The 25,917-nt window shown below is 61.3% G+C and overlaps 2 protein-coding genes and 1 long non-coding RNA gene across 3 annotated transcripts in view; 1 reads left to right on the forward strand and 2 right to left on the reverse strand.

Annotated features, from left to right (window-relative positions):
• GRHL1 (grainyhead like transcription factor 1) overlaps positions 1-22,045 on the reverse strand; it is a 38,410-nt gene extending 16,365 nt beyond the window's left edge. The window contains exons 1-8 of the mRNA XM_064146329.1: positions 21,873-22,045; positions 18,610-18,796; positions 16,645-16,715; positions 13,850-14,240; positions 12,243-12,319; positions 11,304-11,460; positions 10,623-10,734; positions 9,698-9,792 (exon numbers count right to left, since the gene is read on the reverse strand). Of these exons, the coding sequence (XP_064002399.1) occupies positions 9,698-9,792; positions 10,623-10,734; positions 11,304-11,460; positions 12,243-12,319; positions 13,850-14,240; positions 16,645-16,715; positions 18,610-18,796; positions 21,873-21,892 (1,110 nt within the window). The 5' untranslated portion in view covers positions 21,893-22,045. The remainder of the gene's footprint in view (positions 1-9,697; positions 9,793-10,622; positions 10,735-11,303; positions 11,461-12,242; positions 12,320-13,849; positions 14,241-16,644; positions 16,716-18,609; positions 18,797-21,872) is intronic.
• A 93-nt stretch (positions 22,046-22,138) lies between these two features.
• LOC135176890 (uncharacterized) lies at positions 22,139-24,514 on the forward strand. The gene is made up of 2 exons (XR_010302862.1): positions 22,139-22,514; positions 23,405-24,514. It is a non-coding gene; the product is annotated as an uncharacterized LOC135176890 (long non-coding RNA).
• Positions 24,515-25,267: 753 nt separating this feature from the next.
• The window catches only part of TAF1B (TATA-box binding protein associated factor, RNA polymerase I subunit B), a 30,569-nt gene continuing 29,919 nt past the window's right edge, over positions 25,268-25,917 (reverse strand). The window contains exon 15 of the mRNA XM_064146333.1: positions 25,268-25,792. Within this exon, the coding sequence (XP_064002403.1) occupies positions 25,588-25,792 (205 nt within the window). The 3' untranslated portion in view covers positions 25,268-25,587. The remainder of the gene's footprint in view (positions 25,793-25,917) is intronic.

The following is a 25,917-nucleotide window of genomic DNA, read 5'->3' on the forward strand; positions in this document are numbered from 1 at the left end:
ATGGGGACAGCAGCTGCTGCTCCCAGTGCCTGAAGGGATCCTGCAGGAAGGCTGCAGAGGGACTTGTGCTGAGGGGGGCTGAGCCACGCCAAGGGGGAATGGTTTGGAGCTGAGGCAGAGCAGGGTTAGAGTGGAGCTGAGCAAGAAGTTGTGGAGTGTGAGGGTGGTGAGAGTCTGGCCCAGGCTGCCCAGGGAGGCTGTGGCTGCCTCCTGCCTGGGGGTGTTGCAGGCCAGGCTGGCTGAGGCCTTGAGCAGCTGAGTCTAGCCGAGAGGTGTCCCTGGGCACGGCAGGAGGTTGGAGCAGCTGAGCTCTGAGGTCCTTGACAACCTGAGCCACTGTCTGGGCCGTGCTCACACACAAGCCAAGGCCCAGTGAAGGCAGCAGCAACATCCCCACCCCAGAATTGCCAGGAGCAAGCAGGAGGTAGCTGCAGGAGCTGCTCTGCGTCCCCAGCCTGCCAAGCAGGATTCCTGCCCGGCTGCCCGACCTGTTCCTGCGGCCAGTTCCGCATTCTCAGCTATATTAAGAGCTGTTGGTGCTTCTCCAACACCCTCTGCACCTCACCTCCCAGCACCTGACCCCAAAACACAGCCTGCCCAAGCCTCAGCCCTGCCAAGCCCTTCCCAGCACAGCTCGTCTGGAACAGGGAGCTCTCTGCAGGATTAGAGACCTGCCCCAGCTGTCCCACCTGCCAGGCAGCTAAGCCCTCAGTCTATATTTGATCACCACCTCTGGACCCTTCTCCCCACCCAAAGCCATTCTCCTCTGCTTCTCTCTGTTGACTTTTTCATGCCTTTCTTACTCTTGCTGGCAGCTCAGCTTCTCCCAAAGGCAAGCAGCTCTGCAGCTCAGCTGTGCAGAGAGCACCAAGCAGCAGGAAGGCTGTGAGCTGCTGCACCCGCAGCCAGCTGCAGGAGACATCAACCCTGCTCCAGAACCACCTGCCCAGGACACTTCAGGGTTAGTGGCCATGGTGGGGTGGGGTTGGTCTTGAAGGTCTCTTCCAACTCAAGCCTGTGGTGACTTCTGCACCACTGGTGGCCTTCCTTGCCCCTCCGGGCAGGAGCAGCCCCTGCCTATGCTCAGAGCTAGCAGAAGCCTCCACTTCAGCACTGCAGGACCTCAGCCAGCAGCTTTGCAGCTCTGCTGTGAGCCCTCAAGCAGGCTCAGCAACCAGCCAAGCTCCTTCTGCCCTGCGCCTTCTCCCCAGCTCTGCTCCCAGCCCACCAGGAAGGGCTGCTCTAATTAAAGGGCAGCTTGAGTGCTGCCAGCGAGAGGAAAGAGGCCTGAGGTGAAGCTCTGCGTGGCCACAGCTCCTGGCTCAGTTTATCTTGGACAGCAGCCCTGCTGTCACAGCACAGCACCAGCAGCTGGCAGGTGCCAAGGCGGCGGCAGCAGGAGGAGAATGTCTGCTTGTGCAGCCTCCACAGAGCAAGGCTCAGCAGCACCTAAGGTGGGCACAGCCACCCTGTGAGCTCTGGGCAGCCCTCTCAGCCTCAGCCAGGCCTGTGCCTGATGGGCACCCAACACTGCACCACGGAGCAAAGCCTTTGTGTGGCCTGGACAGGCCTGGGGCAGCTGCAGTCCGAGCACCCTGCTCCCCGTGGCTGTCCCAGCAGGGACAGGAGCAGCACCCAGAGCATGGAGACCTCCCCCAGCAGCCCCAGTCCCTGATTGCTGTTTCTGTGAAGCTCTGGGCCAAGCCTGCAGCTCCTTCCCAGCAGAGCTGTGCCAAGCCTCTGGCTTCCATGCTCTGTGCCAGGGCAGTTCTGTGTTCTGGGCTGAGCAGAGAGCCCATGGCAGAGGCACCTGGCTGACAGGACCTCCTCTCCAGGTGTTGGTTGCCCCGACCCTGGCCAAACACTTTCAATGTTCTGCCCAAGATTCAGAAGGCAAAGGGATCCCAGAGTGTCCCAGACCTCCTGCCCAGCACATCCCAGCCTGTCCCGGGACCCCCTGCCCAGCACATCCCAGCCTGTCCCGGGACCCCCTGCCCAGCACAGCCTGGCCCAGACCTCCTGCCCCGGGACCCCCTGCCCAGCCCAGCCCGGCCGTGGCTGCAGGAGCTCTGTAAGCTCGGAGCTCAGCCCCGGGGCAGTGTCTCACCCGCAGCCCCATGCCCCCTGTGCTGCCCAGGCTCTGCCCTGGGGAGTCTCCAGCACTGCGCAGGGAGCTGAGGCAGGAGCTGTCCCCACCTGGTGAAGGACAAAGGCCACAGCAGCTCTCCAGTGAGCCCACCCCAGCAGGAACCTTCCAGGCTGCCACGGCAGGTTAAGAAGCAGAGGAAGAGACAAGGTCCAGGATCCATCAGCCCTAAATCCGAGGGCTTGGCTATGGGCATGGGGCCTCAACCCAGCCTCCTCCTGCTCTGCCTGCACAGACCCCCTTGGAGGATCAAGAGGGGAACCACCCAGCATCAGGGAGCAGGCTGCAGCCATCCCAGCGTGCCAGGCTGGAAGGGAGTCCAAGGGCCAGCTGGTCCAACCTCTCTAGGTGCTGGAGGAGCCTGCCAGGCAAGTGCCCAGTGTGGGAGACTGCACTGCTTCCCCTGGGAGAGGATTCCAGCGTCCAGCTGTGCTCATGGGAACATTTCCTCCTGGAGCCTGCCCAGCAGTCACTTGTGCCCATCACCCTTTGTCTCTGCCATGGAGCTCCTTGGGAGTGCTGGTGGCCACACTTCATGAGCTGGCAGCCCCTGTCCTGTCACTACATCCCCCAATGAAGCTCCTCCCCAGCTCTTCTGCAGCCCCCTTTAAGTCCCCAAAGGCCACATGGACATGCCCAAGACAGGGCTCAATATGCTCCACCTGTGGTGAGCTGGCCTGATGCAAGTCCCACCCAGCCCCAAAGCCTCCTGGCTGCCACCAGCACAGCCCCAAGCCCTTGGAGAGGCAGAGCTGCCAGCTGGGTGGTTTCCAGGGATGGCCCTGGGTGTGGGGCAGGCAGGAGCTGCCTGCAGACGCTCAGGGTGCTGTGCTCAGGAGCAAGCCAGGCTCACCTGGGGGTGCCTCATCCTGCTGCTCTTACCTCTGCTTCTTCCCCTCCCACGCTCACCACAGGTTTTGCATCAGCAGGAGCCCAGGCAGGAAAGAGATCAAACCTTGGGCACCTCCTGCAGCCGTGGGCTGGCAGCCACCACCTGCCCCTGGCAGCGGATGCCCCAAATAAGGCCTGTCTGGGTGATGGGCCACAGCCAGCCCAGCTCAGCACCATCCTGCTGTAGCCCAGGGAGCTTCCTCTGCAGCCCAACCTACCCAGCCCAGCCTGGGTGACTGAGCTCATAGTGGGTGCCAGCCCACGCCAAGGAAGGCCAAGTGGGAAATGCAGCCCAACCCCAAGGGGAGAGCATCCTCCTGGCAGGCTCAGCCCAGCACCAACTGATGGGAATGCCAGGGAAGTGCACATTGCTGAGTGCCAGCCCCCAGCCCAACCTTCTGAGGCACGGAAATGCACAACTGGCTCTGCCTGCCACACGTGGGAAACCCAGGCCTGGAGGTTCCCAGTCCTGCCAAAGCTTCCTGCCAGCCCACGCTGCGAGGTGAAGCTGTGTGCCCTGGTGGCAGCCTGGGCAGAGCTGGCTGGAAAAAGTCAAAAAGAAGCTGTTGGGCAAAACCTCTGCAGTGTTTGGGAATGAAAAACCCAAAAAAAAAAAAAACCACCAAGCAAAAAACAAAGCAAACACCAACAAACCCCACACAGCAGCAAGCAAACCCCAAGAGAACCCAAACCAAACCTCAACCCCTGCAATAACCTCACCAGAAAAAACCCAAAGCCAGAGAAAAGCCACAACTTAAACCCCCAGCAGGGTCTCTGCTCTCAAGGGTCAGGGGGCAGGAAAGGAAATGGCCTCAGGTTGCACCAGGGGAGGGTTAGGTTGGAGATGAGAAAACACTCATTGACTGGAAGGGTTCTCCCAGCCTGGCACAGGCTGCCCAGGGAGGTGGCTGAATGCCCATCCCTGGAGGTGTCTCTAAGCCCCAGAGCTGTGGTGCTGAAGGCCATACCTCAGCCCCAGCCTGAGCGGAGTTAGAGAAGGGTTGGGCTGGAGGATCTGAAAGGGCTTCTCCAGCCTAAGCCACTCTGTGCTTCCATGAAAACAGGAAAGATTTGTGCCTACAATGGCAGAACAAAACCCAAAGGGAGTTTTGCCACCAGGAATGAAAGAAGTTACATCTGTTTCCTCTCTGGCAGAGCTAACCTGAGGAAGATTCTTCTTCCAGCTCTAGGAAACACTCTCAGCTCCACAGCTGCTTGGGAGATCAGCCTGGAGGTGTCCCTGCTCCAGCTGGGGGTGTCCCTGCTGCCTGCAGGCAGGGTGGACAAGATGCCCTTGAAGGGTCCCTGCCAAACCAATGCACTCTGAGTCACTGTGGAGCTTCCCCTCTGGGCAGGGCTTGGCTTGAAGGTTGGTCTGGGTTGGCCCTGGAGGTCTCCTCTCTGCCCACCAGAACCATTCCATGGTTCCATGATTTGGAGACCAGGGAATTTGGACATGAACAGAAACACCGAGATGGAAACCTGTGTCTGACCTGCAGCGCTGCAGAGGCAAAGGCAGCAGCAGCAGAGAGCCGAGGGGCAGCGAGAGACTCCTGGCTGCAGCCCCCCAGGGTGCCCGCGGCAGTGGCCAGCGCAGCGCAGAGGGCAGTGGGAGGCAGCAGGCAGCACCTGCCAGGGCTTCCCTCACAGCACCCGAGATCAGCAGCCTTGGCTTCCCCCCAGGCCTCTCTGAAGCCTCTCTGACTCATGTCCTTTCACAGCTCCATGCCCAATTGCCCAAACCTGTAGCTGCTGCCTGCTGCTGGAGCTGGCACCGCCCCCTTTAACGAGGCGTGAGAGCCGCTTCATGCCCATGGCATCCGGCAGCAGGGCTGCCACTCCTCCTCCACAGCACCAGGGCAGGACCAGCCTAGGACAGGCCCTTAGAACAATCCCCCTGGTGCCCACCCCAGCCCTGCTCCAGCCTGCAGCAAGAGGTCCACTTGCCCCACAGAGCTGAGCAGAGGATGCCACCGAAGTACAGCAGCCACCACTCCAGAAGCTGCCAGAGCACTCTCCTGGCACAGCTCTGCTGCTGCAGGAGGCCAAACCAAACTGGCCCCCAAGCACTTCAACCCTGGGCAAGTCCTCTCTTCTTGGAGGCTGCAGTGAGGGGGGGTTGGGCTCTGCTCCCGAGGCTCAGGTGGTAGCAGGAGAGCAACTGGCCTGGAATGGTGCCAGGGGAGGGTTAGGTTGGAGAGGAAAATGTCTTTGGTGCAAGAGCGGTCAGGGACTGTCAGAGGCTGCCCAGAGAGGTGGTGCAGTCCCCATGCCTGGAGGTGTTCCAGCACTGTGTGGCCATGGCACTCGGGCAATGGTTTGGTGCCCATGGTGGTGCTGGAGTGTGTGATGGGGAGCACAGCAAAGCTCTTAGGACATGGCCAAGCTCTGAAGAGCAGCAGGAGGCCCCTGACAGACCTGCACCCAGCCAGGGGACAACCAGCAGGAGCTGGGCACAGACGGTTCCAGCCCCAAGAGCCACGGCCTGAAGCTGCCAAACACTTGTGACTGGCACAGGAAGGGAAAGCAGGGCTGCAAGGGCAGGAGCTGCACTCCCTTCCAAACCCCCAGTCCCACAGATGGCCAAGCCCCAGCCAGCAGGGAGGGGCAGGCATCTCCCGCCCGGCTCCAGACATCCCCTCCCCAGGGAGCTCAGCGCTGAGCAGCCTGTGCCCAGACACCTGGGCTGGGTCTCCTGCAGGCAGCACCGTGCCCAGCAGACAGCCCAGCCTGGGAAACTCTCTGAAGCCTCCACCAGCCCCAGGGCATCTCCAGCAGGACCTGCAGCGGATCAGCTCCATCAGCCCATGCCTCCACCCAGCCACCATGGCTCCTGCCTGGGCAGCTCTGCTGCCTTTCCTCAGCAGCTCACCAACCCATCCCCCACACACATGCTCACAGGGCACAGCTGCCCCCTTAGCCAGTCCATGCCCTCTGCTCTGCTAGGCACTGGGTCAGATCCCCTCTCTACCACAGCCACACCTGGAAGCCCACCAGGATCACCACTTCCCTCATTCCAGTCAATCTTCCTAACCTACCTTTGCTCTCCCCAGCCCCAGAGGCAGCACTGTGGGGTGGTCTGTGCCATCCTGCCCACATTCAGCTCCTTTTCCTGCCTCAGAGCAAGGAGGCTCTGGGCCCCAGCTGCTTTTCCAGCTTGACCACACTCAGAGGACACTCAACCTCCACCACTCCAGGGAGCCTGCAGGCAGCTCCTGTGATGTCCCAGAGCAACAGGAGAGGGCAGAAAGAGCCTTCCAGAAAGCAGCATCCAGCATCTGCTACGGACCCAGGGTCCTGCAGTGGGAGGTGTCCTCCCTGCAAGGAGCACTCCTGGCTTGGAAGTGACCTAGAGACCATCCAGCTCCAACCCCTGCCAAGGGCAGGGACACCTCCACCAGTCCAGCTTGCTCAAGGCCTCATCCAGCCTGGCCTTGAACACCTCCAGGGAGGAGGCATCCCCAGCCTCCCTGGACAGCCTGTGCCAGTGTCTCCCCACCCCTTCTACCCCCATGGGCTCACCAACAGCAACCAGCACAGCAAGCAGTGTGCCAACTCCATCCCTGCCTGCTCCATCTGCTGCCCAAAGACCTGCCCTTGGCCTCAGATCTCCCAGCACAGCCTCCCTAGGAAGTGCCACCTGCTGAGGGCATCTCCACCATGCCTGCCAACCCTCAGCTCCACATCTTCAAGCCCTCACATTCTCCTTGCTGCAGAGCAAGCACACAGCTGGCACTGCCTAAGAGCTGCTCAGCCACAGGAAGCTCAGGCTGTGCCCAAGGGGACCTGAGGTCTGCCCTGAAGTTAAGAGCCAGCCTCTGCCCAGAGCAAGCAGCACAGCTCCAACCCTCCTCTGCCTCCTCACCATGAAAGCCAAGAAAGGCAAGGCCTGGTCCCAGAGCTGCTAGGGGCAGCTCCTTGGAAGAATCACAGCATGCACCAGGCTGGAAGGGACCCTCCAAGGGCATCTTGCTCAACCCCCTGCAGTCACAGGGACACCTCCAGCTGGAGCAGGCTGTACAGAGACACATCCAGGATGATCTTTGAGGTCTCCAGGGATGGGACCTCAACCACCTCCCTTGGCAGCCTGTGCCAGTGTCTCCCCACCCTCACTGCAGAACATCTCCTGATGTCCAACCTAACTCTGCCCTGCTCCAGTTCCAAACCATTGCCCCTGTGATTGCCCACAGCCCCTTCTGAGCAGTTCCTCCTCAGCCTGCCTGCAGGTACTGAAATACAGCTTTAAAGTCTCCCTGCAGCCTTCTCCTCTCCAAGAAGCCCTGCAGCACTTCAGCTCTGTGATTGGGGGGGACTCTGCAGCACCAAAGCTCACTCACTGCCTGTCTCCTGCTCCACTGCAGCAGCACTCCTGGGGAGCAGGAGTGGCAAATGCAGAGCGTGCAGGGGCAGTCAAGCATGCAGTAAGAACTGCTGGAATTGGCTGAGGTAAGGTCAGAGGAGTTGGGAAATAGCTCAGCTCCCTGCTGGGGAACCCAAAGACAGCCCTCAGAGAGGCTGCAAGAGGGCAGCAAGGCTGGGGAGGGCACCCTGAGCACTGCAGGCACAGAGCCACGGGAGGTTGGGCAATGGGAAGGACCCTGAGTGTATGTCCAGTTCTGGGCTCCTCCATTCAAGAGAGCTGTTGAGGTGCTGGAAGGTGTCCAGAGCAGGGCAGCAAGGCTGGGGAGGGGCCTGGAGCACAGCCCTGTGAGGAGAGGCTGAGGGAGCTGGGGGTGTGCAGCCTGCAGAAGAGGAGGCTCAGGGCAGACCTCATTGCTCTCTGCAGCTCCCTGAAGGGAAGCTGTAGCCAGGTGGGGTTGGGCTCTGCTGCCAGGCAGCCAGCAACAGAACAAGGGGACACAGCCTCAAGCTGTGCCAGGGCAGGTTCAGGCTGGATGTGAGGAGGAAGTTCCTGGAAGAGAGAGTGATTGGCATTGGAATGGGCTGCCCAGGGAGGTGGTGGAGTGCCCATGCCTGGAGGTGTTGAAGCCAAGCCTGGCTGGGGCACTTAGTGCCATGGTCTGGTTGATTGACTAGGGCTGGGTGCTAGGTTGGGCTGAATGAGCTTGGAGGTCTCTTCCCACCTGGTAGACTGATTCTGTGGCCCCTGCAGAGTGCAAGCCCCGGCCCAGGCAGGGTCACCTGGAGAGCTCCAGAGCATGTTTGTCCCAGTGTGGCTGATGGCAGGAGCCAAGGCTGCAGCCTGGCACCAGCAGCCCCTTCAGGGCCACATGAAGTCTTGCTCACCCAAATCTGCTCTGCAGCCACAGCCCAGCCCACATCTCCCCCCAGAGCCTGCAGAGCTACTCAGGCTGCTCCTGGGGGTCTCCAGACTGGGACTGCTCCTTCAGGACAGCCCCTGAGAACAGCCTCCTGCACTTCTAGGGCGAGCCTGGCACCTGGTGGCATAGGCTGATTCTCCCCAGGCCCCCCATCATCAGCAGAGCATCTGGGAGCATCTCCTGGCTGCCCTCCTGAGACTTTTCTCACACAGCTTCATGCCCCAGAACCCTGCTCAGCCACTCAGCAGCCTCCAGCAGCCAAGGTCCTCCCTGCCAGCCTTCTCTGCCTAGCTGAAGCCAAACTGATGAGCAAAGAAGCCTGGCACCAATGCCAGCCTCACAACTGATGTCACAGACTCAGCAGCAGCACACACAGCTCCCTGCTGCTGGCTGCCAAGCTGACCCCTCACAGCAGCACCCCCAGCCCCTGGGCCAGGGCTGGTACCCCACAGCAGCCCCCCCAGCCACCTCTCCCTGTCTCTCCTCTACAGCCCTTGTGCAGCAGAGCCAAGCTGATGGTGGCAGGGAGCTGTGCGGTGGCAATGAGCCCTGTGCCCCCTGCAGAGCCCAGCAGCACACAGCTCCAGAGAGGCCTCTTTGTGCTCTGCTACGAGCCCCCACGACCCCCACCCTGGGCTCTCTGTAGCCAGCAGTGGCTCTGCCCAGGCTTCTGGTGACCAGCCAAGGTCATAGGCAGGGCACAAGCAGCCTCCAGGAACTGCAGGAAACTGTTCCCAAGCCCTGGCAGACCCAAGCAGCAGTGAACCTCTCCAAAGAACTCCTGCATGGATTCAGCACTCAAAGGGTGGGAGATGCCCTTGGACCTGGGCTGTCTCCAGCCCCTGCCCTGCTGTCCTGGCACCCAGCAGATGCTCAGGCTGCAGTGACCAGGGCTGGGCTCTGCCAGCCACAGGGACTCTGTGAACTGAGTGGCTCCAAAGAGCTGCAGTCAGCCAGCAGCCAGGGCAGCTGCCTACACTCTGATGCCCACACCTCTGAAAGGTGAAGCCAAAGCTCACCAGGAGGCTGCTTAGCTCCAGGCATGTCCCTGTGAGAGCTGTGCTTCAGCAGTGCCTGTTTCAGGAGCTGAAGGCAACCCCATGTCACACTCAGCTCCCTCAGCAGCTGCCCCCAGCCCCTGTGCTGCTGCCCAGTCAGCCCTGCCCCACCACAGCTCCTGCTGCCCCACGCAGGTGCTTCCTGCTGTGAGGGCTGCTCTGTGCCAGGGACCCTGCAGCTCTCCTGCGAGCCCCCCGAGGCAGCAGGCAGCAGATTGGCATGAGGAGAGGTAAACAGCACAGCCTGGTTACAGCTCCCCATGGGGCAGCCCACACGTCCTGCCCTTGCCCCAGCCCACGCCCACAGCCCGGGCACTCACCTTGGCCTCCTCGTTGATGTCCCAGGTGAAGGAGATGGCATTGTAGGCAATCTCCTCGATGTTGCTGATGGTGTTGAAGCTCTCCTTGTAGTCAGCTGTTGGGAAGAAGGATGCAGGGAGCAGGTCAAGAGTGGAATCATGGAAGGGTTGGGCTAGAAGGGACCTCCGAGCTCATCCATTCCAATCCCCTGGCAAGGGCAAAGACATCTCCACCAGCCCAAGCTGCTCAAGCCCTCATCCAGCCTGGCCTTGGGCACCTCCAGGAAGAGGACATCCACAGCCTGTCTGGAGTCCATCACAGAATCACAGCATGACAGGGGTTGGAAGGGACCTCTGGAGGTCATCCAGTCCAAGCTCCCTGCCAGATCAGGGGCACCCAGGGCAGGGCACACAGGAACACATCCAGGTGGGGTTGGAAGCTCTCTGGAGCAGGAGACTTCACAGCCACTCTGGGCAGCCTGCTCCAGGGCTCTGCACTCTCACACCAGAGAAGTTTCTCATCAGGCTGAGGTGGAGCTTCCTGGGTTGCAGCTCCCACAGCCTTGCAGCTGCTGAGCTGTGAGGGCAGCAGAAGCTGAGCTGCAGCTCGGGGTGGAGCACCCACAAGGCTGGGCACTGAAAAGCCAAACCAAACACCACAGTGAGGAGGCAAAGAGCACTGCCAGCTCCAGCAGGAATTCCAGGTGGGAGCAGCCAGAGCCCCCGCAGCCTGTAGAGCCCCTGCAGCCTGCAGCCCTCCACATGGAGAAGCTTCCTTGGTGTGAGGGTGCAGGAGCTCAGGGCAGGGCAGTTGGAAGTGGAGGACCCTCAAGGCCCCTTCCAGCCCAGCCCCTTCCATGTGTCCCAAGGTCCCTTCAAGCAGCCAATCCTGAGCAGAAAGGCAGAGTGGGCCAAGGGCTGTGCCCTGGTCAGGAGGTGCCCTCACCTATGTCAATGCAGCGCTGCTTGGCAGTGTGCTGCCTGGAGTGCCAGTACTTCCAGTGCCTCAGCTGGTCCTCACGGGTCTTGTCCTCAGCAAACACCACCATGATGACACTCTGCCAGGGGGCAAGGGCCAGAGGTCACCAACCCACCCCACAGAGCACAGACACACGGAGAGAACAGCCCACGGAGCACACCTGCCCAGGGGGTCCTCCTGGGCACCAGGCTCTGGGCTTCAGCTGTGCCAAGCAAGCAGGCAGGGAGCAGCACTGCCAGGGGCACTGCCAGAGGAGCAGAGCTGCTCCCCCAGCTAGAGCTGAGGTTGCATCACCTGCACACACTGCTGGCACCACCACTGAGCACCCAGCCCGTGGGTAGCGAGGGCAGGAGGGCTGAGGTGGGAGGGCAGCTAAGGGGTTACTGCTCTAGTGGGGCTCCCTCCTCTCTGGAGGGGTGTTAGGAGGGCATCCCTGTGGCAGTGGTGGGGGATCCCTGCCCTCCCTCCACGGGGGGCTGGAGGGGAACCCCTGCCCTTGCCCTCCCTCTCCAGGGGCACTGCAGAGGGATCCCTGCCCTCACCCTCCCTCTCCGAGGGGGCTTCAGGGGGATCCCTGCCTTCGCTCTCCTTCTCCTGGGGGGGGCTGCAGGCTGCTGCCCGCCGCTGCCCATCGGAGCTGGCACTCACCCGGACCTTGCTGATGGGGTGGTGGATGCCCTCGGTGGTGCTGGCCTCCTTGAGGGTGATGGGGTAGAACTGGCCCTTGTTCAGGTAGGTCATGGTGCTGTCCCCAGGCTTCTGCCGCAGTGACTTGGAGGCTTCCAGGGTGTACTCAAAGTTGTTCCTGGGAGCCAGGAGGAGCAGAGGCTGCTCAGGCACTTCCCTGGAAAGCTGATCCAGCTGCCACCTTCCGCCTGGACAGCTCCCACCGTGCCAGTGACTCAGAGAGACGTCGCCGGGCAAGGAGCTGCAGGAACCCAGCCCTTCTCCAGCCCCTTCCTTCGGGAATGAACACTTCTGAGACTTCCTTGCCAGGATCATCCCTGCCACAGAGGGCAGGGCTGGGAGCTCCCTGCCCAGGCTGGCAGCAGCAAGCTGCTCCAGTGGGAGAGGGTCCACTAGCAAGAAGATGCTCAGTGGGCACAGGCTTCTCCTCTCCCCTCTTGTCCCTCTGCACCCCCTCAAGCAGCAGCCTGTGCCCCTCCCTCAGCCCACAGCAGTTCCATTCTGCCAGCCTCTGCTGGGCACTCCAGCAGGGAAATGCTGAGCCACAGACTGGCTTGGGCTGGAAGGGACCTTGGAGATCATCCAGCTCAACCCCACGCCATGGGCAGGGACTCCTGCCCCTAGCCTAGGGTGCTCAAGGCCTCAGGGAGAGAGCAATGCCAGAGGGGTGGCACAGCTGGAAGGCAGCTGTGAAAGCACTGCAGAGCTGGCAGATGCCACTGCACCTGCCCAGGGCACAAGGGCTGTCGGGTACCAGCCTGCAGGCAGCTGTCCCCAGGGCCACTGCAGTGAGCAGGCACCTGTGGGTGGAGAGCCACAACCCACCCCCACGTCTGGCAGGCTGGGCAGGAGCTGTGATGCCCACAAGAGGGGCACAGGGGCAGCACCACACATCCTTACCCAGCAATGCTGTCGAAGACATAATCCTCGGAGCCCATGTTGGGCATGCGCAGGTTCAGCTCCGGCGGGAAGAACACCTGGGCAGACAGCAGGGCACCCGTGAGTGCCAGCCACGAGTGCCAGCCGCACGGCCACGAGTTGGCGAGTGCCAGCCACGAGTGCCAGCCACACGGCCACGAGTTGGCGAGTGCCAGCCACACAGCCACTGCTCAGTGCCAGGCGGCCATGAGTTGGTGAGTGCCAGCCACACAGCCACCGCTCAGTGCCAGGCGGCCGTGAGTTGGTGAGTGCCAGCCACACAGCCACCGCTCAGTGCCACATGCCCACTAGCTGGTGAGTGCCAGCCACACAGCCACCGCTCAGTGCCACATGCCCACTAGCTGGTGAGTGCCAGCCACACAGCCACCACTCAGTGCCAGGCAGCCGTGAGTTGGTGAGTGCCAGCCACACAGCCACCACTCAGTACCACGTGGCTGTGAGTTGGTGAGTGCCAGCCACACAGCCACCACTCAGTGCCACATGGCCACAAGTTGGTGAATGCTAGCCACATGGCCACCACTCAGTGCCACACAGCCATGAGTGCCAGGCATGCAGCTGTGAGTGAATGCCACCCAGCCATGAGGGAGTGCCAGGCACACAGCCACGAGTGAATGCCACCCAGCCACAAGCAAATGAGTGCCAGGCACACAGCCATGAGTGCAGCAGCAGCAAGGCAAGACTGAACAGATTCCTGCTGCCACAGCATCCCTGGCAGGCAAGGGCATCAGCAGATAACAAAGCATCTGCCTGGCCTGGGCACTGGGGCAGGGGCTTCATCCACAACTTTGGGTGCCAGCTGAGCACATCTGAGCAGTTTCCTGAGTCAGCTCAGGGCAGCACCTGAAAGCCTTCCCAGATCCCAAAGAGGGGGCAGGGCTGCCCAGCACCCCCAAGGCCTGGCTGCAGAACTCAGCTGTGGCTACACTGCTCTTGTCAGCTGGCACCAGAGCACAAAGCCACAGAACATATCCAAGCTTCAGCTCTCATTCAGGGCCCCTAATTTTCCCCCACTGACACCCCACACCTAGGGCCTGGCAGCAGGGAAGGTGATGGACACAAGCCCTGCCCCTGGGTTGGAAGGAGTGTTGAAGATCATCTAGTTCCAAGCCCCCTGCCATGGGCACAGCCCATGGCAGGGGGCTTGGAACTAGATGATCTTCAACCTTCCACCAGCCCACGTTGCTCAAAGCCTCATCCAGCCTGGCCTTGAACACCTCCAGGGAGAGGACAGCCACATCCAGTGTCTCCCCACTCTTATTGTCCAGAATTTCTTCCTCTCCACTCTCAGTCTCCCCTCTCCCAGCTCAAAGCCATTGTCCCTCATCCTGGCACTGCCAGCCCTGGTCAGAAGTCCCTCCCCAGCTCTCCTGCAGCCCCTGCAGGTATTGCAAGGCTGCCCTGAGGTCTCCCTGGAACCTTCTCCTCTCCATGCTCCGAAGGGTTTCATACACCAAGCCCCTTCCCGAGCAAGTCTGCTCCCAACCCAGGCGGAGCTGTGCCCGAGGCGACGAGAGCAAAGCTGGAGCCAGGGCCCCCCGTGCCCAGCCCAAAGGCACAGCCCCTGGTACCTCTTGCACGCCCTCCTTGAAAGTCTCTGAGAAGGTGGAGTCTGGGGTGCGGCGCTGGGAGCTCTGGGGCTGGCTGCTGGAGCTGAACTGGTCGGGGTTGAGGCTCCTGTCGAAGACCACCACCCGCTCGGGGGGCTCGGGGTGGTACGCGGCGGGCGGCAGCCCCAGCGCGAAGCCGTGCGGCTGCGTCTCCGTCTTGATGGAGTGGGTGGGCATGGTGGCGATGGAGACGGTGACCGTGGTGTCGGGGGTGGTGAGGTGGCCCCTCTTGTCCATGCCCACCTGGGGCGTGTGTGGCAGCACGATGTTGAAGGGCACATTCTTCAGCACCTGCACCCGCCCGTCCCCGGCCGACAGCAGCGACGGCTCCGCCACGCTGGGCAGGCTGCCCCTGCACGGACAGGAAGGGCACAGTCACGGCTCGGCGGGCACCAACCCCGCAGCGCCTTCCGCCCTCCAGCAGCCGCTCTCGGCTGCTCCCGCACAGGCACAGCTGGCAGCAGCTCTGCCGGCCCTGCCCAGCAGCCCGGCCCTGCCCGGCTGAGAGCTCCACTCTGGAGACCACTCAGCCCCCGGGGAGGCTGCACAGCCACATCCTCGCTGTCCGCACAGCTGCGCCCCAGCAGGCAGGGATGGAGCCGCTCCCCACCGCCCCCCGCCGCCAAATGCTCCTGGGAGGATGGGGAAGGGCTGGGAGCAAGGGCTCTGCTCCTCTGCGCCGCGGCTGGGCACCACAACACCCCCAGAGGGCACACACCAGGGCTGCCAGTGCAACACCCACCTCACTGCACTCGTGGTGCCAGGACACAGCCCAGCACCCACCTTACCACACCTGGTGTCAGGAGAACACAACCCAGGGCCCACCTCACCTCACTCACAGTGCCAGGACAACACAACCCAGTGCCCACCTCACCACACTCACAGTGCCAGGACAACACAACCCAGTGCCCACCTCACCACACTCACGGTGCCAGGACAACACAGCCCAGTGCTCACCTCACCACACTCATGGTGCCAGGACAACACAACCCAGTGTCCACCTCACCACACTCATGGTGCCAGGACAACACAACCCAGTGTCCACCTCACCACACTCACAGTGCCAGGACAACACAGCCCTGCACCCACCTCACCACACTCATGGTGCCAGGACAACACAGCCCAGCGCCCACCTCACCACACTCATGGTGCCAGGACAACACAACCCAGTGTCCACCTCACCACACTCACAGTGCCAGGACAACACAGCCCTGCACCCACCTCACCACACTCACGGTGCCAGGACAACACAGCCCAGCGCCCACCTCACCACACTCATGGTGCCAGGACAACACAGCCCAGCGCCCACCTCACCACACTCATGGTACCAGGACAACACAGCCCAGTGCCCACCTCACCACACTCATGGTGCCAGGACAACACAGCCCAGCGCCCACCTCACCACACTCATGGTGCCAGGACAACACAGCCCAGCGCCCACCTCACCACACTCATGGTGTCAGGACAACACAGCCCAGTGCCCACCTCACCACACTCATGGTGCCAGGACAACACAGCCCAGCGCCCACCTCCCCCACACTCGTGGTGCCAGGACACAGCCCTGCACCCACCTCACCACACTCATGGTGCCAGGAGGACACAGCCAACATCCACCTCACCACACTCATGGTGCCAGGACACAGCCACCATGCCAGCCTGCCCACCCCCTGCCCCTGCCCTCTCCCTGGCACCAGGTGTGAGGCTGCCCAGTCCTCCAGGTAGCCAGCCCAGCTGGCTGCAGTGGCAGAGGACAGCTGCATGGCTGCAGAGCAGAGTGGCAGCACAGCTGGGTGAGGGCAGCAGGGCCCCTGGGCTGGGGACCAGGCTGCTCAGGCAGCCCAAAGCCTCACCTGAGTCCTCCGAGCACTTAGGGCTGTCCAGAGGAAGAGGATGGCAGTAGAGGCCAGGCCCGCAGGGACCTCACTCGTAAGCTACTTAGTCAGGGTCATCTTCTGCGTGGGAGGCACCAGAGGCAGGGCAGGAAGGGGAAGGAAGGGAGAAAGAAAGGAGGAGTTCCAGAGGATCCCCAAGAGGTCCACAACACCCCCAGGAGTCCAGCAGCAGCACCCTGAGACCTTCCCCATCAGCCCATGCACGAAGTGTTCCTGTGCCCAGGAACTACTAGGGGCAGCCACATGCAAAGATGGAAGGGTCACCAGTGCCCCCTAGGCTGGGGGAGGGTGCCCACACTGCCGTGCTGTGCCCAGCCGTGAAAGAGCAGCTCCTGCCACCCCAGCCCCACGCCAGCAGCAGACAGAAAGCAGATGGATGGCCATGAGAAGTAGCTGGGCCTCAGCTCCCCATGCCACAGCCCTGTGCCAGCCTGCTCTTCAGGCAGGGCAGAACTCAGGGCAAGGGCAGTTCATGGAATGCTGCAATGGTAGGGGCTGGAAGAGACTTCTGGAGGTCACCCAGTCCAAGCCCCTGCCAGAACAGAGGCACCCAGAGACACATCCAGGGCAGCCTGGAAGCTCTCCAGAGCAGGAGACTCCACAGCCTCTCTGGGCAGCCTGCTCCAGGGCTCTGCACCCTCATGCCAGAGAGGTTTCTCCTCAGGCTGAGGTGGCACCTCCTGGGTTGCAGCTCCCACAGACCACAGCTGCTGAGCTGCGAGGGCAGCAGAAGCTGAGCTGCAGCCCAGGGTGGATGACTGCAGGTCACAGCAGCGCAGCACTGCCATGCAGCAGGTCCCTGCCCCTCGGCAGCTCTGCTGGCCCAGGGCAGGCAGAGGAGCAGCAGCAGACCCCACTCAGTACCTTTTGCTGTGCTCCTGCTCAGGATGCTCTGCCTCTGGCTTGGCGCTGGAAGATCTCCGCTCCCGGGGCACCTGGGGAACCCGAGACAGGCTGAGACTGCCGCAGGGCACAGCAGCTCGCCAGGCACTGCCAGCTGGGCACACCGAGCACACCTCTGCCAGCCACAGCTGGCAGCTCAGCGGTGCCTGGCAGCAGGCAGGATGAGCTCAGGGCTTGACAGGACTCTGCCCCCAGCCCCCCCAGCCACAGCAGCTCTCCAGGCCACCCCCCCAGCCCCCCCAGCCACAGCAGCTCTCCAGACCACACTCCACAGCATCCCCATCCACAGGAGCTCTCCAGTCCACTCCACAGCAGCCCCAGCCACAGGAGCTCTCCAGTCCATCCCCCAGACCCCTCCCCAGCCACAGGAGCTCTCTGGGTTACTTCCTCAAGGCCTTCCCTTATCCTTTGAGGTGAGTGGGTTCAGGGAAGGGCACAGAGCTGCTGCAGCTCCTCTGTGCTTGGCCAGGAGCACAAGACTGACCCAAAAGCAGCATGCCCCCAGAGCTCTGCACCAAGACAGCTCCAGGCAGCTCCTCATGCTTGGTGCCATGGCCATGCCCTGCCCTGCAGCCAGCAGGTACCACAGCACCCATCACAAACCATCCACACTGACTGACGAGGCCAAGGCAGACAGGAGGTGAAGTACCCACCCTGTGCCCCAGTGATCCCATTGCTCCTGCCACCACTGCCACCAGCCCATGGCACCCCTCAACCATGCAGCAAGTTCAACACAACCTTCTCCACAACCCACATGTGGTGCCCAGGACTTATACCACCCTCAGCATGCCTCCTGAGTGAGCAAACAAACAGCTTCTGGAGTAAGGAGGAGCAGACTCCTACCACCTCCCTTCACCAAAGCCTCCCCAGGTGCTGCTGTGCACGGTGGGGACTCATGGCCCCATTGCCAGCTCAAAGGCCAATGGCTACCTGCATGCCCCTGGCTGAAACCCAAGCCCTGGCTCATCCTCCTGACCTGGCATCTCCAATCACACCACAACTGCTGGACATCCTAAAGGGTTTTTCCAGCCAAAGGATTCTCTGCTTTTCCAGAGGCCTTGAGCAACTTTGGGCTGGTAGGAGGTTGAAGATCATCTAGTTCCAAGTCCCCTGCCATGGGCTATGGCAGAAACTTCTCTGGTGTGATGGTGCTGGAGCCCCCCTGGGGCTGTGCCAATGGCGGGGGCCTTGGAACTAGATGATCTTTATTGTAAGGGTCCCAGAGCACTGGCACAGGCTCCCCAGAGAGGTTGTGGAGTCCCCTTCCATGGAGACTTTCCAGGCCTGTCTGGATGTGTTCCTGTGTGATCTGTGTTAGACAATGTTGTCCTGCCCTGGCAGGGGAGCTGGACTCGATCTCTTTGGGTCCCTTCCAACCCCTAACATCCTGTGATCTTCAACCTTCCACTAGTCCAAGGTTGCTGCACAGCTGCCAAGAGGTGACAGCAGCTGAAGATCACAGGGAAGCAGACAGCAGCCACTGCAGGTGGACACTTTCAACCCACCCCCCACCAAAAACCTGTGCTTACAGCTGCATGTCACTGAGGTGGGGCACAAAGGCCCCAGCAAAAGCCAACGGTGCCACCACGACTGGCATCACCTGAGAGAAGCTACTTCACAACCATGTCTCCACCATTCTCCATGACCATGCCTACCACACTGCCTCCTGCAGCATGGAGCCCACAGGCAAAGGGCAGCTGCAGCTTCTGCCCCCTCCCCAGGCCAAGCTCCAGGGCATCTCACCTAGCTGAGCTCAACCCACCTGCAGCAGGACTGGGGCTGCTCTGCCATCTAAACCCCAGAGGCTTTGATGTCCTTCTAACCTGCTCAGAGCTCCTGCAGCATCCTCTAGCAAAGGCCAGCAGCGTTTTCCCAGGGCTGGCAGCAGAGGTGCCCTGGCTGCCAGCTCTGCCATGCCTGCCCTACCTTGTAGTAGTCGTAGAGCAGGCCCAGGGCGGCGGCGCTGTCCTCGTCGCCGTTGATGCTCATCATGGCCTTGGTGGCTGCTGTCAAGGGGTTCTCCAGGAAGGTCTTCCAGGCCTCATCCTCGCTGGTGTAAGGACGTCTCTGGGAGTAGAGGGAATCATTCTGCAGAACCAGCACAGGCCTCTTACTGCAGCCAGGCAGGGGGGAGAGAGAAACAGAGATTGGAACAGGGCAAAAGCTCCTCAGGTCCTTCACCCCCAGCTGCCCCAGCAGCTCCTTGGGCTGCACCTCTGATTCACTGCCCTGCAAGGATTAGTCAGCCCAGAAACCTCCTCCTGCTCTCACTCGGGGTTGTGGAGGTGGAAAATGACCAAACTCAGCTGGATTACAGCAGCCACAGAAAACGGCAAAGCCACAGAGGAGACACAGCTGCCCTGAGCCTTTCCCACGCTGCCTGCCACCTACACCGACCTCCAGCACATCCCACGGGATCCTACCAAGCCACAACCTGCTCCAGTTCCCACACGGAGCTAGACGACAGAGGGCATCTTGAAGATCATCCCGTTCCAAGCCCCTGCCACAGGCAGGGACATTCAGGGTGGGTTGGGTTAGAAGGGATGGTGAAGATCACCTAGTTTCAAGCTCCCTCTCATGAGCTCTGCCCATGGCAGGGGGCTTGGAACTGGACGATCTTCAATCTACCACTAGCCCTGGTTGCTCAAGGCTCCATCCAACCTGAGCTTGCCTCCTTCCAGTGGACACATCATGCAGACAGGCGAGGGGGAAAGGGAGGCTTCTTGTCTGCCATCACCCCAAGATGGCTTTCTTTAAATGGATTGGTGACCACTGCAATTCGAGAAGTGATTTTTATACACCCCCCCCTACAAAAAGCAGCTCCTCGCCCCCTGCCCGGCTGCTGAGCACCACCACCACCAGCAGCTTGTCACCAGAGTGAAACATCCTAGGAGGAGGGAGGTTGTGAAACTCAAGTTGTGAAAGGCTCTAATCGCCGCAATCAGCTCAGCACTGTCCTGGCTTTTATCACCACCTTCCTCCACCGAACGCATTGCAAAGCTCTTTGATCCTTTATCGGTGCCACAGCTTCGGCTTGGCTGAGGACTCTTCACACCACTTGCAAGGGCACTTCGCGGCCATCAGTCAACATCAGATCGTTGGGGAAAGGCAAACAACAACAAGCAGCAGCAGCCAAGCTCTGGCATCAAAGCCTTTTCCTAACGCCTTTGCACTGAGGCAGACACCCCCGGCACGGAGGACACCCAGGGCCCAATGCAGCAGAACACAGCTCAGGGCTGTCTGCCGGCAAGGGCACAGCCCTTACACAGAAGGAAAGAACACCTCAGCATGAAGAGAAACTGCCCAAAGAGGCTGCGGAGTGTCCTTCTCTGCAGGCTTCCAAACCCATCTGGATGTGTTCCTGTGTGCCCTGGCCCGGACATCCCTGCTCTGGCAGGGGTGTTGGGCTCGGTCTCCAGAGGTCCTGTCCAACCCCTAACGTTCTGTGACTCTTATGAATTCGAAAGCCTCAAAAGCCTCTAGCAAATGGGTAAATCCCCCAGGGGAGTCACTTGCAGCTGGAGTGTCTTGAGCGCAGCTCACCTGCTCCATCCCCACCAAGCCACAGGGCTCAGGCTCAGTCAGCCCTGCCAGAGCTCATAAGATCTCTGGGCTCATTCTCCCCGGCAAGGCAACGCTCACAGGAGAGCCAAACCCACCGATACGCAGCCACTAAAGGCAGCAGACACAAATCCGACCAATTTCTGTGCGATCTATCGCTGCAACACCCGGGTACAGCACACGGTGCCCACCGGGCAACCTGCCCCTCTGCAGCAGGGCAAGGAGAGGTCTCCTCGGAGGAGCACAGGGCTTGGCAGGCACTCAGCCCCTTCTTGCAGGACAAGGAAAAGGTACTGCCAGCAGAAGGCAAACATGGATCGCTCCTCAGTGTCAAGTTTCCAGCTCCTTGGCACGTGGAGCTGCCCCCGGAGCGGCAGGCACGGGATGGGCTAGGTTGGAGCAGACCCCAGAGAGCATCGAGCCCAGCACAGGCTGGCAGTGTGCTCCCTGCTGGCACTGGGCACGTCTCTCATCTTCCTTCGCTGGCTTCTACCCACCAGAAAGACCAAGTGCCTGCACTCAAACCGTCCTAGCTTCGCCTACCAAGGGTCACTGGAGGTGAAAAGCCATAAAAACTCGAGCCTCAGCGACGAGAGGGAGCTGCTGCTGCATCATCACCACCACCCGCTCCTCCTCCTCAAGAGCAGAACAGTTTAAAAACGCCAGAGTTGGGTAAAACTCCTGTGCCCTGCTCTAGGAACGAGCGCGTCTGAGTCACCCAGCGCTGACAACAGAGCAGTTTCACCACCGGCTCCGCAAGCGTCCTCCGAGTTACTCCAGCTCCTATGCCCTGCGTCCGCCGACGGACACGGGACAGGCTTGGCGAGGGCTCAGCCTAGGGATGGCAATCGACAGCCACACAGACACGCGTACAGCTCAGTCTGAACGCTTCTCGCACCCGGTTCCCGCACAGCGAGGCAGCCGCGACAGAGCGCACGGAAGAGGCCCTTCGGCCGTCGCCTCGGCTCGCCGCCGGCGCGGTGAGCCCGGCCAGAGGGGCACGGATGGGCCCGGCTTACCCCTTACCTGCCGAAATCCACCTTGCCGGACGGATGCGCCTCGTAGAAATCCATGGGGGCAGCCCCTGCGGCCGGACAGGGCGCTGCAGACACAGCCCGGCGCTGCCCGCCTCCCTCGGCCCCCCGGGAGAGAGGCACAGCCCGGCGCTGCCGCGGCGCCCGTTCCTCCCTACGGCGCGACCCGGCTCCCCCCCGCTGCCGCCACCACTTCTCGCATTTAAGGCGCGGCGGGGCGGGGGGCGGACGGCGACGGCACTGCCCCACGCCTCGCTGTCGGTATCGGGTTTCAAAGCCGGCCCTGCCTCGCCGCTCTCCTCTACGGGGCGGGGTGGCCGCCGGGGTCGCCTCGCCGCCGGGGCACCCCCGGGGCTTTTCCCCCATCTCCTCTTCCCCGCCATCTCGCACCGCCCCGCCGCCACCTCCGGTTACTCCTCTGAGAAGACAGAACGGGGGGTGTGGGGCGGTGCCCGGGGGATAGAGGCTCCCCCTCAATCCGGCCCCAGCGGAGAGCGAGCCCCGAGGCGGCGAGCCCCTCTGACCGCAGCTACCCCCGCGATCCGGAGAGACCGGTCGGACCGGAGCCGGTTCCTCCGCACCCTGCTCACTCACTTGTCGTAGTCTTGTGTCATGTCTGGCGGAGACAGCGGGCGGCAGAACTGGCCCAGCGGGTCGGGAGGGCGCGGCGGGGGGAGCGGAGAGAGTAGCGCTGCCGCCGCACCGACGGCTTTTGTCGGCTTCTCTCGCCCGCTCGGGCGGCTCCGCACCCGCAGGTGGACGAGAGCCGCTCGGCGCCTCCCATTGGCTGCCCAGGGCCGCGGGGCGGAGCCGCCGCGCCCCTATTGGGCGGGAAGGCGGCGGGGGGCGGGGCCAGGACGGGGCTGGAGGCGGTGAAGGCTGCGGTGAAGGCTCCGCTGAGGCTCCGCAGCGGCTTACGCAGCGCCTGGGCCGGCCCAGTAGGGTACGATACGAGCCGCAGCCTCTTGGTTACAACGCGGGGGTCGCCAGGAGTAAAGGCAGAGTAACGCTGCGGGGAAAAGCTGCTCGCCCGCGGTCAGGAGTCTCCCCGGGCCGCCGCCGCTGCCAAAAAGAGCTTTTCGGGGAGGAAAAAAATCCCAATTTTCTCCTCCTTTCCCCCCGGTGTTACCGCTCACGGGGGCTGAGGCGCTGGCACCGCAGCTTCCAGCGCTGTCCTCCCGGCTGCGGCGCGCTAGGGCTGCCCGGGGCTGCTTCACGACAGGCACTGATGGCAGGGTACGAGGCAAGTGCGGAATCCCAGCATGTGGGGCTGGAAGGGACCTCTAGAGATCAGCCACTCCAACCCTCCTGTCAGAGCAAGGCTGTCCAGGGCAGGGCACACAAGAACACATCCAGGAGGGTGTGGAAGCTCTCCAGAGAAGGAGACTTCACAGCCTCCCTGGGCAGCCTGCTCCAGGCCTCCAGCACCCTCAGAATCAAGAAGCTCCTCCTGACGTTGAGATGGGACCTCTTGTGCTCACCTTTGCACCTGGGAGGCACCCTGGGATCTCCTTTTTTTCCACTGCGTTTCTCCTTTCCCCCCTCTCCCATCCCGTTTAACTTCATTGTTAGGAAGATCTAAAATCAAGACAACTTTGTGAGCTCGTGGACCCTGCTGCTGTCAGGTGCCTCGTGGGTGAACCTAGGACTGGGAAGGGAGGTTTGTGATCATGGAATGGGGTGGGTTAGAAGGGATGTTGAAGATCATCCAGTTCCAAGCCCCTGCCATGGACAGGGACACTCAGGATGGGTTAGGTTGGAAGGGATGTTGAAGATCATCCAGTTCTAAACCCCTGCCATGGACAGGGACACTCAGGATGGGTAGGGTTGGAAGGGATGTTGAAGATCATCCAGTTCTAAACCCCTGCCATGGACAGGGACACTCAGGATGGGTTGGAAGGGATGCTGAAGATCATTTAGTTCTAAGCCCCCTGCCTTCTACTATCTCTGGTTGCTCAAGGCCCCAGGAAGATCTGAGGTTTCTCCTTGGGAAATCAGGGTGGGATGCTGCTTGCTTCAGTGACAAGCTGGATCCAACCCAGGCGGCAGCAGCAGCAGCATCTGTCACGTGCCAAGATGCTGCAGATAGCTGCTGTCACTCACTAATGAGAGGCTTCCCCTTCTAGGTCACAGTCTCTGCCCTGCTTGCGCAGAAGGACAACTCCAGGAGCCACCAAAGGAAATGGGAAACCCAAAGGGATGAACTTACACTAAGGGTCTAGGCAGAGAAGTTGCTGGAAACATCCACAAGGAGATCGGAGCCACAGAGTGCTGTGGGTGGGCAGAGCCCCTCAAAAGCATCCAGCCCAAAGAGCAGCACCACAGCTCAGGGGCCGTGCCCAGCAGCTGCCCTTGTCCAGAACTGCCCCTGCTGGGGTGCTTCTGCCACCACTGTGATTGGTGCCTACTGCTGCGCCCGCAGAGGGGACGGCTCCTCAGTGGTGGGCACCAAAGGCAGCTCCAGCTGTAGCAGGCAGCAACACAAACAGGATTGTGACACAGCTCTGGTCAGCACCACGCTCCCTGGCACCTCCTGTGGGTGCACCTCCTGTGGGTGCACCTCCCTGATGTCACCCAATTGCATCACCACTGAATAAAGCCAGGCACAAAGCAAGCATAGGGGTTAGCAGAGCTTGGCTTGGGCACAGCACAGTGCCAGCTTGCTGTGGCAGTGCCCTGCCCCATGCTGACTGGGGTTCCTTACAACCTCTTCCCTCACCCAGCCCTTTCACTGCTCTCCTCCACCTTTACTTTTAGAACCATCGAATGCCTTGGGTTGGAAAAGCCTTTTAGGATCCTCCAACCCAACCATTCTCAGCTCTGCCCAGGCTGGGGCTGAGCCATAGCCCTCAGCACTCTGAAACACCTCCAGTGATGGGCATTCAGCCACCTCCCTGGGCAGCCTATGCCAGGCTGCAAGAATCCTTCCAGTCAGTAAGTTTCTTCTCATGTCCAACCTGAACCTGCCCTGGGGCAACCTGAGGCCATTTCCTCTTCTCCTGTCACCCCCAGCTCCCTCAGCTGCTCCTCCCCAGCCCTGATCTCCAGACCCACCTTTGGTGCCCTTCTCTGGACCTGCTCCAGACCCTCAATGCCCTTCCTGCAGTAAGGGCCCAAACCTGACCCCAGCACTCAAGCTGTGTCCTCACCAGTGCTGAGCACAGATGGACAATCCCTTCCCTGCTCCTGCTGCCCACACCGGCGCTGATCCAGGCCAGGCTGCTGGTGCCCTTCTTGCCCACCTGGGCATCTTTCCCTCTGCCTCAGTCCTGTTCTCACCACTCTTCCTTTCTTCACAGATCTGTGTCCTTTTTGAACAAATCCCACCCAAATTCCAGAGGGATCCCTCTGCAAGCATCTGGCCAGGCACTGCCCTGCCATGCTGCACCTCCGGCTGGTCTGACTCCTGGCACAGCTGCCTGGAGCCACTGGGAGCTCTTCTCCCAGGGTGAAGGATGAGCTGCTGCTCTGCCTCACCTCACCCCTTGCCTTTCAACCCCTCCTACCTGATCTCTATCACTACTCTTCTGGCCACTCACACCTGGGGAACAAACAAACAAACAAGCTGCAGCAGGCCTGCTCCTCATTTCCCACGATTTCTGTCCTGCAGGAGTGGTCAGGGATTGGCACAGGCTGCCCAGGGAGGTGGTGGAGTCCCCATCCCTGAAGGTGTTCCAGAGACGTGTGGCCATGGTGGGGTTGGGTTGGAGGTTGGGCTGGATGATCTTAGAGGCCTTGAGCAACCTTGGGTTGATGGAACCTTGAAGATCACCTAGTTCCAAGCCCCCTGCCATGGGCAGAGCTTGGAACTAGGTGATCTTCAAGGTGCCTTCCACCTCATGCCAACCACCCCTGCCATGGAGAGTTTTGAGAGCTGCTCCAGAGCAGCCTGCTTAGAAGCCAGGACTGAAAACCTGGGCACAGTGAAGCCATCCCCAGCTGCTCCTTTCATCTCCCAGCCACTCTCTCCACACACACAGAGCCCTCTCCAGAAGTGTCTTTGCTGCCACACAGCAGCAGCTACAAAAGAGAAGCTACTTTAATTACCAACAGCGTGTCCAGTTCTGTCTCCAAGATGCTACATTGGTGGCTTTCTCTGATGCAAGGTGAGGGAATCAACCCTGCAAGTGGCTCCTCTGGTCACTGCCTCTGCTGGGCAGCAGTGCCTCGAGTTGCAGAGGTTGGCACTGCAGCTGCAGGGCTCAGCACTGCTCTCTGCACAGCAGTGTCCAGGCAGGCAGGGCCTGAGCTGTCACACCATGCTTTGGCATCCAAACTGCTCACCCACACAGCTTTCATCTTGCTCCTCTTAGGTCTTTTTCTGCTTCCTCAGGCCCCTGCTGGCCCTTGGCGTCCTGGTGAGCTTCCTGTGGAAGAGTTTGTGCTCCAGCACGCAGACCTCCTGGTGGATGCAGGAGGGCTCCACCCGTAGCAGGAAGGAGAACAACCTCAGCACGAAGTGGTAGCTCTGGGGGAAGTCCACTCCTCGGTAGTGAGCCAGGCGGCCACACAGCCTGCAAGAGAGGGCAGGGTACCAGGAGCGGCCTCAGTCCCACCTGGCTCAGCTGGCATCTGGGTACTTGACTGCGCTCAGAGGACACCCTGCAGGACACCAACAGCCTCACCCTTGCTCTGGGGG

This window comes from Pogoniulus pusillus, chromosome 7 (assembly GCF_015220805.1).
Source record: "Pogoniulus pusillus isolate bPogPus1 chromosome 7, bPogPus1.pri, whole genome shotgun sequence".
NCBI lineage: Eukaryota > Metazoa > Chordata > Aves > Piciformes > Lybiidae > Pogoniulus > Pogoniulus pusillus.